Source organism: Jatropha curcas, chromosome 3 (assembly GCF_041381405.1).
Source record: "Jatropha curcas cultivar XTBG-Jc1 chromosome 3, XTBG_Jcur_1.0, whole genome shotgun sequence".
Classification (NCBI taxonomy): Eukaryota; Viridiplantae; Streptophyta; class Magnoliopsida; order Malpighiales; family Euphorbiaceae; genus Jatropha; species Jatropha curcas.
In genome coordinates this window covers 24,191,842-24,215,214 of record NC_143153.1, presented here as the reverse complement: position 1 = coordinate 24,215,214, position 23,373 = coordinate 24,191,842, and the positions used below count along the sequence as shown (strand labels likewise).

The following is a 23,373-nucleotide window of genomic DNA, read 5'->3' as shown; positions in this document are numbered from 1 at the left end:
GTCCGCTGGCGCCTGGTACGCTGACTGGCCTGAATTCGCTCTATCTCCTGAGCTGCCTCTACCAAAGCTGAGAACTCTCTGAATCTGGAAGCTACCACTCCCATCTGAATCTCATCATTCAGGCCTTCCTGAAACTTTTTACACCTTTCGGCTTCTGTAGCCACTATCCCCTTACCATACCGGCTGAGCCTGGTAAATTCTCTTTCATATTCTGAAACTGACAGTCTGTTCTGTCGAAGGTATAAGAAGTCCTTCCTTCTCGCATCTAGGTAAGCCTCTGTGATAAACTTCTTCTTGAATTCATCCAAGAAGAATTGCCATGTACGCTGCTCTGTTGATACTCGCTGCTGAACAGTAGTCCACCATGTATATGCTTCATCTATTAGCAATGATGTGGCACAAATCAACTTGTCCTCTAGTGTACACTGCAATTGTTCCAGAACTCTCAATGTCCCATCTAACCAATACTCAGCTATTTCTGGACTATCATCTTTACTGGCACTGAATTCCTTCGCACCATATTTTCAAAGCTTCTCCAGTGGGGGCTTTCTTTCTCTTTCTATTACGACTGGTGCTTGAGGCATCACCCCTGCAATCTGTCGAAAAGTATCTGCAAGTTGCTTTAATAATGCCTCTTGACCTGGTGCTGCTGGAGCCTCACCCTCCACTGCTCTGGAGGCGTGTGACTCACTCTCACCCTCTTGTGACATCCTCCTAAAAGAACAACAACTGCTTAGTTCATCAGGGTAGTCATGGCATGTACACTATACTGACTTATGAATGCAAGCCCAGGGAAACTGAACCTAGGGCTCTGATACCAAAATTTGTAACATCCCTTCTCCTATACACATCAAAATTCTTACAACTTATCTACAATATCACTCAAGTAGAGACTGAATAACAATAAGCTGCAAGTAATTCTACTTACTTGGAGAGAATTGAGGTTGCCTAAATGGATGAAGAAATATGAAGAAGATAAAGATAAAGATGAACAATGGGAAAGTAAAATGATGATTACGGGTAAGTCATCACAAAATCAAGATAAATGATGGAAACTTACTAAATGATACCTCAATTGTCAAAAAGCTATAACTTAATACCCAAGCTTGTTCTTTTAATGCCATTAAATCCTAATCCTTACACTTTGCTCTTTTTCTCTCAATCAAGTAAGTCCACTAATAATCCCATTCTACCCCAACCGGGTTTGGTTCAACTCGACTCAACTCGACTCTATGCAAAGACTCGACTATGCAAAGACTCGACTCGGTAGGATGTCACAATTGCTCTTTGTCAATCTAGGCACTTGTGTTTGGAACGTACTTGTGGATGCCATGGCAAGATTTGAACTAAGCTCTGATACCAAATGTTTGCAATAATATAAATTACTTAATTATGAACAATCACAATACTCAAATACAAATACTCAATTATATTACTGGAGTAATATTACAAGAGAGACACACTCACAACTCACTTTTTTTTTTTTTTTTTTTTTTTATAATCTCACACACATATAAGAGAAAACTAATCTCTATGTCTACTTTATTCATTCGTATTTTACATGTATATATAGGCAATATGATTGGTGTCTTGAATCCACTTTGTTAGCCTTCTAACAATAGTCCAAGTTAGGTACCATCCATTGACTATGCTTTCACCAACCAAGACTTTACTCATTTAGGAACCGTCTTTGACCATGCATCCACCGTCCATGACTTTTAATTAGCTGTAGACAAGTTTAGTTTTCTATCACTTCTGCCTCACTTTGTTCATCCCCTCTTACTTCTTCTACACCATTACTCACAGCTGTCTCATTTTGTGCATTCACTCCCACTTCATTTTCCTCACCCCCTCCCACGTTTTCATGTAAATTTATTACACTACTTTCCCCTAACACAAACTCAAAGTCCTCATTAAGTTCCCATTGGTTCAAGTCACCTAAGGTATGTTAAGTATCACCTAAAGATTGAAAACTTTCACCTAAATGTTGCTCAGTGGGTGGCAGACCCAATAATGTAGGAAAAGTATGCTTATTTCAAGTAATTGGATTTGAAGTGCTTGGCTTGGATGGTTTTGGAGTTACATCAATAGTTTCATCCACAATTTCATCTATAACTATAGAACTTGTAGGAGCATTAATATTTATGGCTTCCTCAATTTTAGCAACTCTAAGGTGTTCTACATACACATGAACGATCTCATGGTTACTACTGTATAAAGACATTTCATAGACATCACTTTCTTTTTCAAGTGGCTTAAGACTCTCACTAAATTCTTTACCCGGTTCTAAGCACCAATGTCTACAAACACCCTCTATACCCATCCTTTGTAAGGCTTTATCTACCCTGATAATAGACATCATATCTACATTGCAACATGTTAGGGTAAACTCAGACTCCTCAAAATAACCATGTTGCCCCTTTACACCTCCATAGTGAATAATTAAATCATAATCAAGCCCTTCTCCTCCTACTCAAAACAAAAACAAGCAACAATTTTAAAGTAAACATCAATAACCATGCAAATCAAAGATGCAGTGAGTAAATTTAACAATGTTAGTAACCTAAAAACCCTAATAAAGACACAACCATCGTATTTAACATGGAGACCAAACACAAATCCAAAGTAAAAATAATAAAAAAATCTCAGTAACCACAGTAGGACCATATGTCTACCTCAAGCTTTTTGCCCTTTTCAACCACACAAAAATCCAAAAGCAATAATAATAAAAATTTTCAGCAATGGTGGACCACATGTTTTCTACAACAAAGTCATTCAATATAAAATAAGACAAAATAGGATAAATACCTATTGGGTTTTTATCCATCGAAGCAATGCATCTGGGTTCCACCGATTCTCTCTCTGCCTTTCTTCTCTCTTCCTTTCTTCTTTTTTATTCTAATCCGTGCACTTTACATATGCGTCCAAAGCTCCTTCCTTTCTTGTTACTTACTTTCTTCTTTCTTCTTTTTTTTTTTTTTTTTTTTAATTCTCATATCGTTGCTCTAAGTAGCAAAAAAATTGACGCTTTGAAAGAAAAAGAAAAGATGCAAAAAGAGAGCAAGTCACCCTAAAACTGATGAAGAGTCCCCAAATTGATGCTTTTGATGGTCTGGATTTCTCAAACAGTAGTGAAAATGGATGATGAAACCCAAACGAACTGAAGATTGCGTGGCGATTTAGGGTTCAGTTCAGGGGAGACTCGAATGGGTTTCAAAATTGTCGATGAAAGAGAAAGAAAAGAGACAAAAAAAAAAAAAAAAAATACAAAAAAGAAACTTAATCGACAAAGTGAAGAGAGAGAGAGAGAGAGAGAGAGGGGTTGGGGTCTGAGTGTTGAGATGGAGGAGAGAGAAAATGGCTAACATGGAAAATAAGAGAATTTTTTCATTAAATAAAAATGCCACTACGTGGCAATCCGGCCATTGAAATTTCTTAAATTAGGCAAAAGACATATTACTGTTACAAATTGGAGAGTTCAGATATTTTTATGATACATTGAAGATGGTATCCCGTCTTTTACTGTTACAAATTGGAGAGTTTAGATATTTTTACGATACACATTGAAGATGGTACCCGTTAAATGATTATCCGTATAGTTCAATTCCTTCCGGTGAAAATTACCCTGAAAAAATTGATTTTGGGGTAAACAGTTGTAATCGAGTATTTTTTCCATTTTAAACGACCATCTAATTACGTTTTCGACTATCTCAGGTTAAAATTCCAAAGGCGAAGAAAAAACATGCTTTAATGGCACCGGCGAAGAAGGGGAAAGCGAAGGCCAACTCGGCCGATTCAAATAAGCCAAAGCCGTCAGTACCAACTATACAAAACAATTACCCGTCGTGCATCCGTTTCGTGCCTCCCTCCTCTGTTGCCATCACCATCCACGCCAAGCCTGGCTCTAAATCCGCCTCTATCACGGGTGTCTATCTGTCTCTGTCTCTGTCTCTGTCTCTGTCTGTCTCTCTCTCTCTCTCTCTCTCTCTCTCTCTCTGTGTTTGTTAATTTGTAAAAATCTTACTAATTGTGTTTATCTGATTATAGATTTCAGTGATGAAGCTTTAGGTGTGCAGATAGACGCCCCAGCCAAGGATGGTGAAGCTAACGCAGCTCTTCTTGATTATATTAGTTCTGTAAGTTCTCCTTTTTCTTGATTATATACTCATTTCTCAGGTAGCTGTTTATTTATTGTTACTTAACTAGAAGTAATGAAAATGTTAAATCAAGTCGAAGCCTGTGAATTTGTTTTTTTCTTTGAAGTTATTATTATTATAGATTTTATTTTTTTAAATATTGTAAACTCCTTTGATTGACAAGGAAAAGATGACTGAGTCTAATACTTATTTGCAGAGATTTTGTTTCTCCTCCCCACCTACTAAATGATTAATTTTCAGCCAATGATTCTAACAAGCACCCAACAGAACATTATAAAAACCCATCCGAAATTTTTGATGAATTGCCAAAATCTAACTAATACCTCAGCTAAAAGGCTCACATCCACTGAACATTTTTCATCATTTAATTTCACTTATCTAACAATAGTGAATTCATCATAAAAATTCAATCAACTCAATCAAAATTCCAGAAAATCTGCTATTGGCTGTTTACCAAATATCAAGAAGTTTAATGAAATCAGACAGATTCTCATGGTCAACCACTGAGCCCTGTTCAAAAAGATGAATGGAGGCCCTTATTTGTCACGAGCTCCTTCTATGAGCAACTCAGTAACCAAACTTCAACATGCAACTCAGTGATCATCTATCAATTTATTTATTTAATTTTGAAGAGATTGGGCTTATTTTGCTTTAGCCAATGCAATGAAGTCTAACTGTTTACTCAAGAAGTTCCTCTTGAGAGTGTTTTAGTCTCGTCATTACGTAGAGAGTAATGGCCACAGCAATTTTGGCTGCTGCAATGGTGCTCTTGCTTCCGTTATTTTTACATTTTTTCCTTTTACTATTGTATATTCTATGTGCGGATGCCAAATTTGTTACTTGTGGAAAATTTAATTCTTTTAGATGCCTAATATTTGCTATACTTTTTTTTTTTTTTTTTTTTTTTTCCAACCAATGAATTTTTTTTTTTTTTTTGGATGGATAGTATATTGTTTAAAAACATGGGAACTATGGTTAGGATATATATATGGCATTATTAGAAATTCATTAGTTGTGAAGAGGTTTTGGTCGTCAGGAATAGATTTCATGCAAATTTGAGAGTTTCTATCTCTTCATTTTTGTTGCTAGTTATGTTTAGTTTGAGGTTTGAGCCTAATTACTAGCTTGTTTGTCTATGCTTTAAAAAAAAAAGGTGGTGAGAGATTGCAGGAACAGCAGATAAGTATGTAATGCAGAAGGGGTAAAGGATTGGGATTAAAGATTATCAATTAATGGAGGTAGAGGTGGTTGGTGGCAGTGGTAGTAGGTGATTCTGGAGTTGCAGCTATAGTAGCAGTGGGCAATTCTGATATTAGATTGGTGGCTATGATCGTGATATCTTGACGGTGAAGGCCGTGGTGGTTGAGTAGCTGGTAGAAGTATTGGTATGCGGTTAGAATGGTGGGCTGTTATGATTATTTTGATTTGTTCATTCAAGGTTAGGTTAAAAGAGACAGGCAGAGCAGCTGTGAGGGTAAGATGAATAGATGATAGTATTAGTAGTGAAGCTGTCCTAATGATGATGATAAATGGCAGATTGGTTTTGGGGTGGGGGGGAATGGGTGGTAGGAGAGTGATGGTGGCTGTTTTGGTAGTGGCAGGAACATATATAAGGGCGCTTTTGGTGTTGGTTTCAATGGTGGATACGGCTGCTGTTTGGTGATGGATTTTAAGATGGTTCAACAAACCATATTATATGGGTTTGATTTAATTTATTTACTGATTTGTTTCTTGTTTGAGGGTTGATAAAATTGTCAAAGAAGAAACAGAAACAATTTTACTAAGGGCACTTGAAGTTCTTTTTCCAGGAACAAGAACATAAAATGAAGATAACACCAAATGTACCCTTGCTAATGAATTCAAGTAGCTTTGTATTAGTATAATGCAATCAAAATCATATTTGAATCCTCTATTATTGATTTCTTGTTGGTCAACAGGTATTAAGTGTGAAAAGAAGGCAGGTATCCTTAGGCTCTGGATCTAAATCAAGAGACAAGGTTGTTATAGTGGAAGAGGTAACTTTGCAGAACGTTTTTGATGCTCTTGACAAGGTGTCAAAGGGGTATTGATGGTTGGCAAAATACGATATCCAATTTCTATTAAGTGAAAGGTATTATCATTAAATGCTTTAGTATTACCATGTAATTACCGAAGCTGTAATGCAGAATTAATGCTTTACGGGATCTTAAAGAACATATTGGAACATTTTTTAGAATTCTGCTGTTGGAGCCTGAAGAATATCAGTATCCAATGGAATGGTTTAGCTGCCCTGTAAATATGTACCGTTTGAACCTCCCAACCAGACTGTAAAGGACCTTTAATTGAATTAACAAGGGATAAACAGCGGCCCATTTGAGTGGATGAACCTTGACTTTTGGAGGGGAGGAGGGGGGTTTGGGTTTTTTGAAGGTAAGGTAATTCGACCAACTTATATGTTTAAAATGAGAGTTTTTTTTTTTTTTTTTTTTTTTTGAAAAATCTTAATAATTAATTTTATCTTTTAACAACTCTGAAGCAAACTTTTAAATCTTTATTTACTTTACCTTACTTCCAAATATAACATTACTTTTTTTAAAAAAAAAATTATTGGAGGCTTTTATAGGTTAAAATAACATTACAGGCTATATAGTGGATAGTTTTTTTTTTTTAATTCATTGGAGGCTGTTATGGGCCGAAATAACACTAGAGGGATAGCTATTTTCACGATTCACTAAATTAGTGAAAATAAATGTGGTCAAAAAGACTCGAACTCGAAACTTCTCACTCTTCATATAAGTGAAAAAATCAATCAGATCACTACCCTGATCGGCAAATGTAACATTACCTTTACTTCACCTTGCCTTCTCATATTTACTTGACTCTACTTTAATGACTTTTCCTTCTCCTCATCTGGACAAAGCCTTAATTATACATTTCTATATATATTTTTTCAATGAAAAAGACATTTAAACTTACAATTATATATTCCATGTCAGTTAAAATTGCAGACACGAAATTCCTAATTATTGTTTATTGACTAAAAACAGAGGGGAAATAGAAGAAAGAGGGAGAGGAGAGGGACTTGCAGAATCAGGAAAGAAAGGGAGAAATTATAAATTATATAGAAAAATTATTGACTGCATGTAACTGCCCATATTATACAGTTTGCTATTTACATGTGATATAATAAACAGGGTAATAATATATGCACATAAAGAGAACAAACAAAATCACAATTAAATAAAATATATTCTCTTAACCAAAGGTTTTGAGTTCGAGCCTTCGATATGAAGTCTTTTTAAACACTCGGAAAGAAACACTTTTGTCCCCTTTCTAGGCCTGCCCAGCGCAATTAGTCGGGATGGATAAAAAAAAAAAAAAAAAACAGAACAAACAAAATCACAATTAAATAAAATATGCACTAAGTTGTGATCAGATCAATCACAATTAATATGGACCCAGAATTCACCATGCAACTACCCTGGACTGATGCTTTGTGGTTAAGGGTTCGCCACACACCACACTAAAGTTCAACCCATTTATTGCCATTAAGACTTTAATTTTCTTGTGGATGATGATCCATTTGCAAGAAAAAGAACAATAACTTGGAAATTTCTCATCTTCATTGACCACTAGTAAGCGCAAATCTCTTCTCTCATCTTCCCATTTTTATTTGATTTATGTTCTTTGTTTAAGTGATCAATCTCTGTTTAATTTCTCTTTCTAGTACCTTATTATTAATTGGGTATTTCAGTTTCTAGTACCATATATAACTAAGTCTGCTCAGTACGCAGAACCTGAAAACAATTTTTTTTTTTTTTCAAATATCTATGTGGGATTTAAGGGTTCATTTTGTTATTTGTAGTTGGAATGTAAAATGAAAAGTGAAATTAAAATTTCGGAATTGTGAAGCATGCATCAATTTTAGCTGTTCAAACAAGGTTCAATTTTGTGTTTTTTGAAATTATATTATTTGGTTTTGGTTTGTAATATTATAGTTGGGAAAGTTGAGTGATTTCTTACATTGACGAGGAATTTAAAAGTCTAGAGCATCAGTTGTAGCAGCTGTGTATATTTCTTGTTTGCAATTTTTTTACTAAAAATTATATAGAAATAAATTTCAGTTATGTCCTATAATTTTGCCAATCTTCTTTTACATAAATATCATTTAAAATGATAAAATAATATGCTTATGGTTTATGTTGAAATAGATAGATACACATAGAAATGAGTTCTGAAAGTACAAAGGAAGAGTGCCTTGCATGGGCGGCGAAAGACCCATCTGGAGTTTTATCGCCTTACAAATTCAGCCGCAGGTATAATTTTATACGTCTGGAAGTTTTATATAGCATATCTGTATACCTAGCCACTATTCCTGTTTGGATTAGAATTAGACCAAAATCAGCTTGGAACTGCTGGTTGACCCTCCATTTCCAAGCCGATTTTGGTCCCAAATTGAATAATTGGTTTCAATCTCTGGTTCAGAATTTTCAGTTTAGAAGGTTTTGAAGGCCTACTTAATAATACAGTTTTGTTCTGCAACAACTTTTTAAATAGCTTTTGATATTTTGTTTAATTAAAACGTTAAACATTATTTTTTTTACGGTGTTTGGTAATATAGTATTTGAATTAACTCGTAAAAGTAGCGTTTATAAAAGGTCAACCCTTATAACTTTTAACTTTTTAGCTTTTTAAAAAAAAGTTGCTCAAACAGGTAAAAGCTACCAAAACAACTAATTTTGCCGAACATGTCTATAATAAGCTACAATCTAATCGAAAGAGAACATATTCAGGGCTGTGGGCAGCGAAGATGTGTCTCTGAAAATCACACATTGTGGAATCTGCTATGCTGATGTTGGTTCGACAACGAATAAACTTGGATATTCCAAGTACCCTTTGGTGCCGGGGTATGTGTATTGTGTACTAGTAATTGCATTATATGACTGAATTGATGATTCTCTTGAATTGGTTGTGATTTGGCTGCAGACATGAGATTGTTGGAACTGTTAAAGAGGTGGGATCAAATGTCAGCCATTTCAAGGTTGGCGATCATGTCGGAGTAGGTACTTACGTCAATTCTTGCAGAGATTGTGAGTATTGTAATGAAGGGGAAGAAGTTAATTGTGTAAAAGGAATAGTTTTCACTTTTAATGGCATTGATACGGATGGTACAATCACCAAAGGAGGATATTCTAGCTACATTGTTGTTCATCAAAGGCAAGTGCTCTATAATTTTATATACTTTCGTGAAAATTATTCTAAAATTATGTAAGAAATGTTCTTGTTTCTTGTTGCCTTATGAAGCAAATTTTATTCCCAAGTTCTTTTTTCAAATTCCTTAAAAATAAGTTTATTTTTCAAATATTTAAAATGAATTTGTTAATAATATAAAAAGACTTGGATGTCATTCAGCCAAACAAGTATATAGAAAGTGAGAGATCTAAAATTTGAAAACTTTGGATTATAAAAGTTTTTACTAATTTGATGAGTGAAGAGGAGAGTCACATGAAAAATTAATTGTATTATAACCTTTTAATATTATTATTATTATTTTTTTTTTGAGATTGAGGAATGCGAATTCAAACTTGTATCTTGTAAGGTCGTATATGTATTTACCAGTAGATTATATTTTGGTGAAAAAAAATAACTATTTTTTAATTTAGACATTTAATTACAATTATACTCATTTAATTTAAATCGAAATGAAAAATAGCTTATTATATGTGTGTATATAACTGCAATGACGGAGCTAGGACAAGGGGTGGCTCTTCCCCTCCAACAAAATTTTTTTTTAAAAAATCACTCATAAAATATTACATTTTTTTTTATTTTGTCCTCTAAAATAGTTAATTTTTTCAATTTCATCCCTTTTCACTCTTGAATTTTTTTAGCTCCCTAATTTTAATTCCTGACTTCACTATATATATATATATATATATATATATATATATATATATTCGAGTTATTCATCAGGGAACTTAACTCTATTATAACCCTCAAACAATGTCTCTCTATTATGAAAAAATAACAATAGATTACGGTTACAATTTTAATTAATTTTTTTCGAGTATGATAAAATGGGAGGTTGAGTATAATTATACTTTTCTGTAATCTTCAGGTATATTGAAAATTATGCTTCAAAATATATATTATTCAAATATAAAATTCAAGTTTAGTTTTTTATTAAATAGACCCAAAAATAGGATTATATTATCAGTTTTTAACAGACATAAAAATGCAGGTACTGCTTTAGGATACCTGATGATTATCCATTGGCCTTAGCAGCACCTTTGCTTTGTGCTGGAATTACTGTATACAATCCCATGATCCGGCATGGCATGAACCGAGCAGGCAAATCTCTCGGAGTGATTGGTCTAGGTGGTCTTGGTCATATGGCTGTGAAATTTGGGAAGGCTTTTGGACTCAAAGTCACTGTCTTGAGCACAACCCTATCTAAAAAAGAGGAAGCTTTGAGTGTACTTGGTGCAGACAATTTTGTTCTCTCTTCTGACCAAGACCAGATGAAGGTAAACTCATATATAAAGCTTTCTTTCATCCTCTTTTCTTTTTAAAAATATTTAGTTAGCCTCATATTGAATATATATAGTTTAATTTAAATCGTAAGATGATAATAAATTCAAATAAAAAATTTGACATTTTTTTTGCAGGCTCTGTCTAAATCACTGGACTTCATAATTGACACATCTTCTGGTGATCATCCATTTGATCCTTTCATGGCTCTTTTGAAGACTAATGGTGTTTTTGTTCTTGTGGCGTTCCCTAGTGAAGTCAAATTCAGTCCTGCAAACCTTAATCCGGGTATTTTTCTCCTGCAATTTTTAGACTTCGAATCATGATCATTTTGCAGTATTTTTTTTTCTTCTTTTTTTTCTTTTTCTCTTCTGACAATGTTTTGATAGATGACGTTCTGCAATATAACATCGATAGTTAATAAATCCATCATATGTGACTACAATGAAATTGAGTTATAAATTTAACGATCATAGTTATAAGTAATCTATTACTCTATCTGTCACAAAATATAAATCGTCTAATGTTTTTACATGGGGATTAAGGAAACTTTAATTCTTCTAAATTATAATAGAATCAACCATAATTTGATCAAATTATCCATTATTTCAAAATCAGGAATAACTTGTAAAAGTAATTATTGTATCAGATACTCCCTCTTTTCTCAAATACTTTATTGCAACTCAATTTCAAAACTAAGAATAATTTATTGTAACTCAAAACAAATTGAATGATTTTCTCAAGGGACGTGAAATCTCAAATATGACAGTATTTAGAATTTCAGGAATATAAATAAAAATAACATTAGAAAAATATCATTTATTAGTCTTTATAATATCTCAACCCAACTTATATTTTGAGATAAAATAATCATTCTAAAACAACCTATATGTTGGAACAGAAAGAGTACGTTACAGTTAGTTCATTTTCTTTCTAGACAATAGCGGGTAGCTTCTTTTGGCTTGCAAGTGAAATGATAAAATGCTTGTGTGGTGGCAGGTATGAAAAGCATAACAGGTAGCGTTGTAGGTGGGACTAGAGTGACACAAGAAATGTTGGAATTCTGTGCTGCTCATAAGATTTATCCAAAGATAGAAATCATTCCAATTCAGTACGTGAACGAAGCCCTTCAACGAGTGATAAATAAAGACGTTAGGTATCGGTTTGTTATAGATATCGAGAACTCGTTGAAATGAAACCATATAAACAAGTAAAGCTGCACGTCTATATTGTGACTCAAGAAATTATCCAATGTCTGTTGTTTTATGCTTTTTGTGTCAATTAAGAAAGTATTGGGATGGGAAACAAATATTCTTAAAGACCTTTTTGTCATGAAATAAATGAAATGTCCTGATAATTATAAATTTGCTTATAAAGATAACTGATGATACATCCCTATTTCTATGTTTACTCACTTTTCTACCTTTATATGTATGCTCTTTTGATTGACAAACCAGAGGTGTGATAAGAATGGCTATTTCTAATGTTCTCTCTCCTTAAGGCCTTGTTTGGTTGGATAACTTTGCTCGGGAACTTGACGTTCCCAGGAGGTGAGAAATGTCACCTTGTTTGATTCTCAAAAATATAGAAATTCCCAGAAACTTGAAACTCTTTCTTCCTTGACTGTACGAGAAGTAAGTTATCCCCTCAACCCAAGGAAGTGCACTTCCTGAGCTCTAGAAATTAGAAGAACTCTACCTTGCCCTTGCTTCATAGGTATTTTCAATAAATTATTTCAATTGATATACTCAATTTCATTGTAGGGTTTGTTGACATTTCATATGTAATATTTTATTGACACAAATTTTACTTTTTGGGAAGTCAATATATCAATCAAACATAAGCACACTATATTTCTCATGAAGTAACTTCTCTAAAACTTTACTTCTTGGAATTAAACTTCCCGGAAAGTAAGTGAACTTGAACCAAACGAGGCCTAATTTTTTTTTACTCTATTTTAGTTTACAAGTTATTAGTGTAACTTTGTTGTATCTTGAAGGTATGTACTTTTATATTTTGATCATTTTTTTTTCTTTCGCTCACCAAATTAGAATGCGAATTGGAAATGAGGTAATTAATCATATTTCTAGTTACATTATGTTAAGTGTACCTGAAGTATCATATCATAACGTGTTATATATAAAAAGATTTATTATGAAATCTATAAGTTGACCCTTTCAAGTTTGTTTATTTTATATTGATAACCATGCTTAATTTGAACTTGTAAATATAATCCTAATTTTAGTAGTCATCATGATCGATTTTTTTGCTTGGAGACAATTATTTTCTATTCTATCCTTGTATATGTGTATAATTAACTTTGGACTTATTGATTTTGTTGGCTCTTGCATGCTTTTGTATTTTGGTACATACACAACAATGATGAAAGATACGAAGGTAAATGAGTCGAACTGAGCTAACTTCTATTTAAAAGAATAAACTACTATTTTTGTATAATTACCTGTATAATTACTTGTATATTTATCTCTTCGCCTGTATATTTATCTCTTTATATGATGTATTTATCCAATAGTTACTATATAAATACATACGTGACTGAACCTATGGTCAGATCACTATTTCTCCTCAAAAAGTCTCTCTATGGTATGAGAGCCCTATGAAAATACAAGTTCAATTTCTTTTCTCATAATCATGACTACCACGGCACCTTCCCCCTCTTCAACCTTTTTACTTACTTTTGATTCTTGATATTCAACGACACTATCTTTCTTATTATCTCCATCTTATTCATCTTATTCATAGTCAGTTTTCTCAGTTAGCAATATTAAAAACCATATATCAGAAACTCTTGATTTTACCAATTTTCTATTATGGAAAACACTCTTTCTCAATATTATTCATTGTCATAAGTCACTAAACGTGTAAATGGTTCAGAATCTCCTCCTCCTGCAACTCTTATTAATTCTGAAGGTATCTTTAGTCCAAATATATAAATTGATTCCATTATTTTATCTTGGATCCATACCACGGTTTTTGCTAAGATTCTCAAACATATAATTCAACTTGGCACTGCTCTTTCTGATAAAGAAACATGGGATGAAATTGAGAAGCTTTTTCACGATCATGTCAATGCTAAATACATGCAGCTGAAAATGAGTTTCAGTCAAGCAACTAAAGGCAATCTTTCAATGACAAAGTTTCTCAGTCATGTTAAATCCATTGCAGATCAACTTCATGCTATTGGTTGTCCAGTTAAAAATGATGATGTTATTCTTCAGATACTCTCTGGCCTACCATAAGAGCATTCTGATGTTGTGACAACTATGACTGCGACAAAAGCACTCCCTTCCTTTCCAGAACTTCGGTTATTTCTATTAGCACATGAAAGTCGCGTGTTAAAATTCTCATCTTCAACATCTAATGAAAGTTCTCAAGCTTTGTGATGACTCGGTCGCGTTAATAGAGGTGGACATGGACAGTCTAATAGGGGTGGTCGTGGACGGTTTGGTCGAGGACAACAGTAGTGGTTTTCTAATTCCAATTTTAATTCACCACATCAGTTTCAATTTTCAAACATTTCACCATATAGCCAATCCTATTCGCAACAATATAATTGCGCACCGACCTTTTTCTCCAATCGTGGTCATGGCAGCGGGCAATCTTCATTCTCCACTCAAAGTCCTAATTACACCCAGTCCATTTTAGGTCAACCACCAACCTTGTGTCAATTGTGTGATGCTTTTAACCATACTGTCAAAACTTGTCCTAACCGAAATATTCATGATCAGTCATCACCTTTTGCTGGCCTTCACTTTAATGGAAACTCAGAAACCACCTTTGTGTAGCATACTAATACCGGTGCAACTCACCATATGACCGATAACCCAAGTCCTTTATATTCGTATTCACCATATTATGGCACAGATAAGGTTCACATTGGCAATGGTAAGCAACTTGATATCACACGTATTGGCCATAAAATTTTTCCCACTCAATTTCGAAAATTGATTTTAAATGAAGTTTTGGTTGTTCCAAAAATTTGCAAAAATTTAATTTCAGTTCGTCGTTATTCTAAAGATAATTTTTTTTCTGTAGATTTTGATTCTCTTGGTTTTTCTGTCAAGGAACATCCGACACAGGACACAATCACTCGTTGCAATGATTCTGGTCTCTTTATCCGTTTACTGCTAGTGCTTGTCTTTCTTCTTCGCCATCAGCATTGTTTTCAAACAAAACATCTCCAAACTTATGGCACCATCGATTGGCACATCCAGGAATTAAAGTCTTTCCTCATTTTTTGAATAAAAATTCAGATTTGGTTGGTGTAGGAAAATTTGATAATCTTTTCAATTCTTGTCAACTAAGAAAACATGTCAAACTTCCGTTTGATGAGTCCAATCATGTAACTCATCATCCTCTTGAAATCGTACATACTGATACTTGGACATCTCCTATTAGTTTCTCTTTTTAGTTTCAAATATTATGTGTCGTTTCTTAATGACTTTAGCAAATATTGTTGGATTTTTCCCTTAAAATTCAAGTCTGAAGTGTTTTCAAAATTTCTTGAGTTTAAAACCATGATTGAAAAAATAAATTCCTTGTAAACTCAAGCAATGTCAATGTGATAGTGGTGGAGAATTTCAAAATTTTCAATTTTAAAATTTTTTTAAAGACCACAAAATTGTTCAACGATTTTCATGCCCACAAACTCCTCAGCACAATGGCCAGGCCGAGCGAATGCACAGAACTCTTTTAAATGCTATGCGAACAATGTCTATACATGTCAATTTGCCACCTCAATTTTGGGTGGAAGCCTTATATACTGCTGTATATACTTCGAATAAATTACCACACTCATCAATTTCATTCCAGGTCTCACATGAACTTTTGTTTCGTACCAGACCTAACCTGTCCATTTTAAGAGTTTTTAGGTTATTGTGTTTCCCTCACATCACAAATCCATTCCAAATAAACTTGAACGTAGGTTTAGAGTCTGCATTTTTCTTGGGTATACCGATAATCACAAGGGATATAGGTGTTTAGAATTGTCCACCAATAAAACATTTATCTCACGCCATGTTACCTTTAATGAACTTTCTTTTCCTAGAACCTATTGCCTTTTTACCCTTAGGCAAAGTAGTCAACTCCCAAGTACCATTCAATTCTAAGGCATTCAATTCTTCTGTCATAGCTTGGATCCAATGAGGATCTTTTGATGCTTGAAGGTATGTGGTTGGTTAAGGAATCTTACTAACTTTAGTCATAAAGGCAAGGTGTTTAGAAGAAAAATTACATGGTGAAACTGAGATTGCAACAGAAGCATTAGAGATGGCAGCATGTACAAAATCTTGAAGCCACTAAGGTTTGTGTGAAACTCTAGTACTTCTTCTTAGAGGAACAGTAACAGAAGTAGAAGAAAGACTCACAGATGGAAAATCAGGAGTAACGGGATCATTATTAGGAGACACGTGCAGAATCTGATACAAAAATATGGGGAGCTGGTAGACACAAGTGAACTAGAAGATGTAGAGTCTGAAGCTATGGGTACAAGAGGTAAAGAAGGAGAGGTATCATAAGAAATATTTTGAAAAGGAAATTGATCCTCAAAAAATTGAACATCCCTACTTATGAAAACTTACCTAGTAGTCAAATTGTATGATTTATAACCATTGAGTGACAAGAAGAATAACCAAGAAAAATGGATTTAATAACCCTAGGATCAAATTTGTCTTTTTGAGGTATATAATGTTAGTAGCATAGAAAAGACAACCAAAGACCCTCAAATGAGCATAATCAGGTGAATGACCATGCAGTTTTGAATAAGGAGAATCCCAATGAAGGGCAGCCATAGGTAACCAATTGATGAGATATGTAGCATTCATAACACATTCTGACAAAAATTTCTCTGGTAAGGAAGATTAGAAAAATAGAGCTCTAGCAACATTTAGCAAATGCCTATGTTTTCTTTCAACTATCCCATTCTGTTGAGGAGTGTATACATAAGACTTTTGGTGAATAATACCTCTAGAAGAAAAAAGAGTTTGACAATCCTTGCTAAGAAATTCAGATCCATCATCAGTCCTAAGAACCTGAATTTTAGAATGATATTGAGTTTCTATTTGATTAATGAAAGAATAGAGGAAAGAATAGGTTTGACTCTTATGTTGCATCATATAAGTCCATGTGGCTCTAGAAAAGTCATCAATATGGTAAGGAAAAATCTAGCACCACAAATAGAAGTAACAGCATAAGGACCCCATATGTCAACATGAAGAAGTGCAAAGGGATGTGTAGTTTGAATAGGAATCTTTGCAAAACGCAATCTAGTTTGCTTAGCTAAGGGACAAACAGAACATGAATGTGATTTATCAACCAGGTGTTTCAAAGCATCAACATGTAATAGTTTGTTAATAAAAGTATGACCTAATCTAGCATGCCAAGTAGAAAAAGAAGGATTAGAAACTGTAGTGAATGAAAGACGGTTCTCTTTATTAAGATGCCAAGTAGAGAACATGGTATTTACAAATGTCGTAGAACTGAGATCACTGAGAAAAGAACTAATGTAAGATGGAGAAAAACTATTGTGACCAAGTTTGTAAAGACCACCATCCATCTTGCCTGCTGCCACCACTGTATTAGTCAGCAGGTCATGAAAAAGGCAACAGGAAGGGTAAATAATTATAAGCAAATGGTTGTTAGATAAGATCTTGCTAACAGAAAGTAAGTTGAACTTCAAAGCAGGAATGTACAAAACATTCAAACAAAGTAAAAGAAGAGTTTAAAACAACTGAACCTGATTAATGTACATGACAAAGAGAATGATTGGGCGAAAAAATTGGAATAGGTTTGGCAAGATTAGTAAGAGAATGAAACAGAGAGAGTTTAGGAGATAAGTGATTAGTAGCTCCTGAATTTATAATCTGATCATCATCAGAACAATCATACAAGGCAGACAAATGATAATATTTAATGAGATGAGGAGATATACCCTAAAATAGAATCAGAATTGAGTGATTGGCCATCCTCAAGCGCAACAGATTTAATTTCCCTTTCATTAGTTTCATGACCTCTTGATGAAAAGAATTAGTCAATGAAGTCTCCAAAGTTGAGCTCCACTCACCATCACAAAGAGAAAGATCCAATGTAGTGGTAGTATTAACATGAGTTGCCACTCTAGGAGAATACTCAAATGGCTTGTGATTAGAATTGAAACTAATCTTTGGCTTATGATTCTTAGAATGATCAGGAAATCCAATCAACTTATAAAAACGTTCCTTTGTGTGCCCATCCCAGTTGCAATAATCACAGTGTCCATATGGTATAGAAAAACAAGATTTTCCTTTCCTAAAATCTGGATAGTGAGTACATGCAGTCTTAGCACCTAGATCAACACTATCAACAGTCTCATTTATGTTAGAAGTCACCAATCTTTGAGATTCAACACGCAAAACCATGTAGTAACCTTATTCACTCTAGGTAAAGGATCTAAGATCAGAATCTGACTTCTGACTTGATCGTAACTATCATTAAACCCCATCAAGAATTGCATCAACTTATCTCTATTGGACAAAGCAACAAAATGAGATGTTGTCCCACAAGTGCAAGCAGGCACAAGCTCTATACTACTCAGCTCATCCCAGAGAGCCTTCAATTTCGTGTAGTAAGTTGAGATAGAAGCATTAGCCTAAGAGACAAACGCAATATTTCTTTGGATTTGGTAAATCATCGGTCCATTACTCTCACCGAATCGCTCAGCAAGCTCAGTCCATAATTCTTTCGAATTTGTGGTATAGAGAAAAGATTCAACCATCTCCTTAGAAATCGAGTTAAGAATCCAAGATGTGACCTGAAATCACATCTCTGCCACACATCAAATTCAATTGAACCTTCAATTGGAATTTCTACTTTCCCATCGATAAACCCTAACTTAGATTTCGCTCCCAACGCAATACGCATTGCCCTACTCCAAGTCCTATAATTACTATCAGTTAAAGGAGAGGAGACGAGAATCATACTAGATTATCCGAAACTTGAAGGCTAAACGGATCTCCATAGCCACTGCGAGTTGAGTTAAGGTTTGTTCCGCCAGAATTGTTCTCTCCAGACAAGCTTGTATCCATGATTTCCACCATGTTTAAGATCAAACAGAGAAGAAATCACAGAGAAGCAAAGAAAAACAATTTCATAAGAAGAATCCCACAAATCGAGCTTCATGCTCTAATACCATGAACAAATTAGCGAGAAAACGAAAGTTAGGAAAAAAAGATAATTCTTTATTATGATATGATAATTGGAGATTACAAAGTGTTATATCTAAATACAACTGTAAAGGCTAAAATAACTATTATTACAAAAGTGCTAGTAACTAATTAAATTATAAATACATTTTATTCTAATAGAGTCTTCAGTATATAGATAGATAGATTGATGCAGATGTAATTTCTTTTTAATGCCAACAATTCAAGTGTGACATTTTGACTATGGCTAAATATTTGGCCTCCTGTATAAACTCAACTCTATATTTTCTGTGATTATCATTGTGGCTCCTCAAACTTTATCGGAGATCCATCACTAACTATATACTTCTACATTTCAATAATAATTATTTTTCTTGGTAAAAATAAAATGTAAAAATGCAAAGTAATAATTGAATTCTTACAAAATTATTTCATTTTAGTGAGGAATATAGTTATTACTGAAATATTAAAAATGTAAAATCATGATTAAGCTTCAGCAAAATTCATGGAGTCATAAAAAAAAGGGTCAAAATTCAAGTTCAAATTGATAGATTAGGACCTAAATATTTATCACGATCCTTCTTGGAAAGTTAGTGCAGAACATGTTCCTTCTTGCAAGTTGTGGTGAGTTTCTTTCACGCTAGGTTGAAGTTATTCTCACTCTTTTTTAATTTTCTTCTTCCCATGACAGAAAAGTCACAAGCTGCCAAGTATGTGAAAAGAACCAAAAATTAACTTACATTTGTTAGCCATTGTTTCACACACAAAACTTAAATACAACTGATAATGTTTCGAATTTAACATTGTAAATCTTAAATTTCAAATCGAACTCAATGACAAACCACTGAAAAAATAATAAAAATACACAACTTAAATGCTACTAATAAAAGAAGTAGGACTTGGAGGAATTGGGATATCAACCGTCCCTTCCAACATCAGCAAAACCTTTTTCATTGAAGGGCGAAGAGATGGTTCATCTAAGGTGCACCAGAGTCCAATTTTAATCATTCTATCCATTTGCTTCATATCAACTTCTTCATCACCACTCACTAGTTTCTGTATTTCACCAGCCTCAAAACAATTGTAAACCCAATCCACAAGAACACATTCATTTTCTTGTAGGCTATGATCCACATTCCTTCTGCAACTGGCAATCTCCAATAACATAATTCCGAAGCTATAAACATCTGCTTTAACTGTCACAGGCAACTTCCGATGCCATTCCGGCGCAACATATCCTCTTGTTCCTCTAATTACTGTGTTAGTGTTTGCTTGACCAGGCTTCAGTAGTTTTGCCAATCCAAAATCAGAGATTTTTGGATTGTTAGACTCATCCATTAGTATATTCTCTGGTTTAATGTCACAATGGATGATTTGTGCGTCACATTCTTCATGTAAATAGAGTATGCCTTTTGCTATTTTTCGCGCAATATCCACCCTTTCCGCAAAACAAGGTCTATTTTCAGATGATGAGAAAAGAACATGAGCAAGAGATTTATTAGACATGTATTCATATACTAAAAGCCTATTAGACCCTTCATTGCAATAACCCAGTAAGCGAACAAGATTCTTGTGATGTGTTTTCCCTATCACTTTCACTTCAGTTTGAAACTCTCTTTCTCCTTGGTCTAACATGCAGTCCAATTTCTTTACAGCTACGAGTTTTTCTAAACCTGTAGATGTTACTACTCCTTTGTAAACTATCCCAAATGAACCTCTTCCAATCTCTTCCTTGAAATCATCTGTCATTTTTTCAATTTCTAAATATGTAAAAGGCCGAAGAGTAATTTCCTCACTTAATCCAATATGCTGATTGTTAGATATCCTTTCATATGCCCGTGAATGGTATTTATGCATAGCAACACCTGAAATTGCTAATATAACAAGCCCAAATGCAATAATTGAAATACTAACAATCAGCATACTTTTACCAATCTTATTACCACCCTTTTTCTCTATAGGATCATCAACTGATCTGTTTGTTGTGCCAACCTTGATCAAAGCTGAGTTTGACTCGGACTGATCCCTTCTCCCGTATCTTAAAGGCAATCGTTGCTTTCTACATTGGCTGCCTTTAAAAAATGCAGCATCACAATTACAATCCTCCAAACAAGCTTTCTCACAATCTTCTTTAATGGATACTGAAATGACAGAATATGGATTATCATCCCATCCAGTATTAGCAAGTTCATGAATCCTAATATCAGAAGTCATTTCATCACTATCATCATTTTTGCAACTTTTTGCCACGAAACTTCTCTGACAGCCAGCACTCCAATTCCCTTCTATAACAAACCCAAATCCTGGAAGGCATTCACAATCAGGCTCTTGATCATTCAAAATACAATAGCTATTAAAACCACATAATCCTTTAGGATTACATTTATCATATCCTGATGCCCATAAAACAGACCAATTTCCATTATTACTCAGATTGTGTGAATATAGTCTGAATATGCCATCAATATCTATTCTCATTAAGTAAATATATCGCATTGAAAATCCTCCTGATGTGAGATTCATTATGTTGAAGCCAGTTGAATTTAGCAAGTACAGCAAGCCATCAGGACTTAAGTTTAATGTTACATTATCTCCAGACCCAGCTGTTTGTGTTGCATAATAGGAATCTGTAGGGATTCCAAATCCTATCGGATATTGAACAAGATTTCCATCATTTTGCATGATTAAGCGAAAATTTCCAGTTGAGTGATCATTCTCTGAAACAGAAGAAAATAATGTTGAGCCAGCTTTAAGACGTTGAGTTTGCAAAAGGGTATCTGTTGGATGGTCAAAACTTTGCCATATTACTTCATTATCAGAATTATAAATCATAAAATTGCCTGAATCAGACATTGAAGCTAATGAAGCTGTTTGTGAAGTAGAAATAACGACAGAATTGCTTGGTCCTCGTAAAAGAAGACCAATGGAGCTTGAAAAGACTAAGGTAACATCACTAGATATTGGAGGATCGTTCCGGTTGGCCGTCCAGACAACCGTTTTTTGAGGAATTCCGGCGAGAAATATACCAATAGCATAGCCATTGGCTTTTTTGTAAAATCCAAAGGCGTAAAGACCAGAAGGTGAAAGCCAAGAGGAGTTTTTGTTTGGTGTTAATGAAGATCCTATGGTTATGTTAGACTGTTTTTTCTGAGATAAAGCTGTGAAAGATGACAAAGACAGAAACAGAAAGAAAAATGAGATGGAAGCCATGGAAAAAGTTATGAGCTTCCATGTGCCTTAAGGTATTTAAAGTGCCATTGTACTTGAGTAGTCTGTATAATTTACAAATTTAATATAGTGAGTACCCTTTAGTGGATCCATTTAGATAAATAAATAATTTTGACGCGGATACAAATGAGGTCCATGGAACTTACCCAGCCAAAAATATGGAAACAGTCAAAATTGTTTCAAAATCCTGGCAGACGCGCTCTTTACTTCCATTTTGTCGTGGTGATTCATTGTGCTCAAGCGTAAGAGACAATTGAAGATCAAGTCAAAGCGAAATTAATTAATGCAGAAAGAGATAACAATTTATTGAAAGTCGTTCAACTCTGTTGATTTTTCTTCTTCGCATGACAGGAGTCGCGAGTTGCTAATGTTGTAAAAGAATTAATGAAAAATCAACCACATTAAGTTTTTTTGAATTAGACTACTTTCCTAGACTTGGTCTATATGAATTAAACTAGTGTTCTTTATATACTTGATTAAAATAGAATACATGATAGTAAAACATTCTACTTACCCATAATTGACGTAGTTATCATATAGGAAGCTAGATTAACTTACCACCTCTATTCATATGGCAAAAAATTATTAGCAATACTAATATTATATTTAGTCTTTTTGTTTAAGTACTGGGAGAGGGGGATTCAAACCCAAATTTATCGACGAGTCGTATATACACTTACCACTCGGTTATGCCTTGGTATATATATTATATTTAGCTAATATAAGTAATATTCAAATAGATAAATTACCTATCATTATTGTAAACCATAATGTAATTATATGAAATATGGAGATATATTCATAATTATCTTTTCCAACCCGTTTACTTATTATTATCCAAGACACTATCTGTCACAACCCATTTCCATGGACCGGACCGGCACTAGGACCTGGGTGGGCTTAAGACCCCCGAAACCCGTAGTAAGCCTGTATTACTTAAAACTCGCATTCTATTCCCAATTGTGGATTCAGGCCCAATAATTTATTTCACAAATATATCCAAAGTACAATCCAAATAATAAATGTCTATACTCTATTTATTCATTTACAACTCAGTTGGAATACAATTGCGGAACTCTACTCAATAATTCACTATCCTTTGCATTTACATATTCAATACAATGATTATTACTCCTATCAATCCGTATCTCGTTCGTTCGATTGGACTCCAGGATTCTTCTTTCCATTTATTACCTGCGGAGGGTTGGAGGGGGGGGGGTGAGTAATAAACTCAGTGAGTTGGATTAGATAACCCTCTCACCCCACACAATTATACAAAT

At 34.1% G+C, this 23,373-nt stretch overlaps 4 protein-coding genes and 1 pseudogene across 7 annotated transcripts; 2 read left to right on the top strand and 3 right to left on the bottom strand.

Moving 5' to 3' along the window:
• Positions 1–1,373: 1,373 nt before the first annotated feature.
• On the bottom strand, positions 1,374–3,137 carry LOC110010650 (uncharacterized). Its single transcript, XM_089719873.1, has 2 exons — positions 2,809–3,137; positions 1,374–2,469 (listed from the first exon to the last, which is right to left on the bottom strand). Exons 1-2 carry the CDS (start codon positions 2,825–2,827, stop codon positions 2,036–2,038), a joined length of 453 nt encoding a protein of 150 aa, XP_089575999.1. The 5' UTR covers positions 2,828–3,137; the 3' UTR covers positions 1,374–2,035.
• A 285-nt stretch (positions 3,138–3,422) lies between these two features.
• On the top strand, positions 3,423–6,372 carry LOC105645149 (uncharacterized). Of its 2 annotated transcripts, none has more exons than XM_089719874.1 (4): positions 3,423–3,572; positions 3,715–3,925; positions 4,048–4,136; positions 6,095–6,372. In XM_089719874.1, the coding sequence occupies exons 1-4, from the start codon at positions 3,570–3,572 to the stop codon at positions 6,224–6,226; spliced, it is 435 nt and encodes a 144-aa protein (XP_089576000.1). In that variant the 5' UTR covers positions 3,423–3,569; the 3' UTR covers positions 6,227–6,372. The 2 variants fall into 2 exon arrangements, with proteins under 2 accessions (XP_089576000.1, XP_089576001.1); XM_089719875.1 differs by having other exon boundaries at positions 3,524–3,645.
• A 1,239-nt stretch (positions 6,373–7,611) lies between these two features.
• On the top strand, positions 7,612–12,077 carry LOC105645150 (putative cinnamyl alcohol dehydrogenase 1). Of its 3 annotated transcripts, none has more exons than XM_089719698.1 (7): positions 7,612–7,771; positions 8,348–8,452; positions 8,930–9,043; positions 9,123–9,353; positions 10,378–10,663; positions 10,805–10,955; positions 11,667–12,077. In XM_089719698.1, exons 2-7 carry the CDS (start codon positions 8,364–8,366, stop codon positions 11,861–11,863), a joined length of 1,068 nt encoding a protein of 355 aa, XP_089575824.1. In that variant the 5' UTR covers positions 7,612–7,771; positions 8,348–8,363; the 3' UTR covers positions 11,864–12,077. The 3 variants fall into 3 exon arrangements, with proteins under 3 accessions (XP_089575824.1, XP_089575826.1, XP_089575825.1); XM_089719700.1 differs by having other exon boundaries at positions 7,628–7,771; positions 8,352–8,452; XM_089719699.1 differs by lacking the exon at positions 7,612–7,771 and adding an exon at positions 7,809–8,077.
• A 5,019-nt stretch (positions 12,078–17,096) lies between these two features.
• On the bottom strand, positions 17,097–19,143 carry LOC149497761 (uncharacterized; annotated as a pseudogene).
• A 432-nt stretch (positions 19,144–19,575) lies between these two features.
• Positions 19,576–22,137, bottom strand: LOC105645151 (G-type lectin S-receptor-like serine/threonine-protein kinase LECRK1). The gene has a single exon (XM_089718750.1). The coding sequence runs from the start codon at positions 22,073–22,075 to the stop codon at positions 19,736–19,738; it is 2,340 nt and encodes a 779-aa protein (XP_089574876.1). The 5' UTR covers positions 22,076–22,137; the 3' UTR covers positions 19,576–19,735.
• Between the last annotated feature and the right edge of the window lie 1,236 nt (positions 22,138–23,373).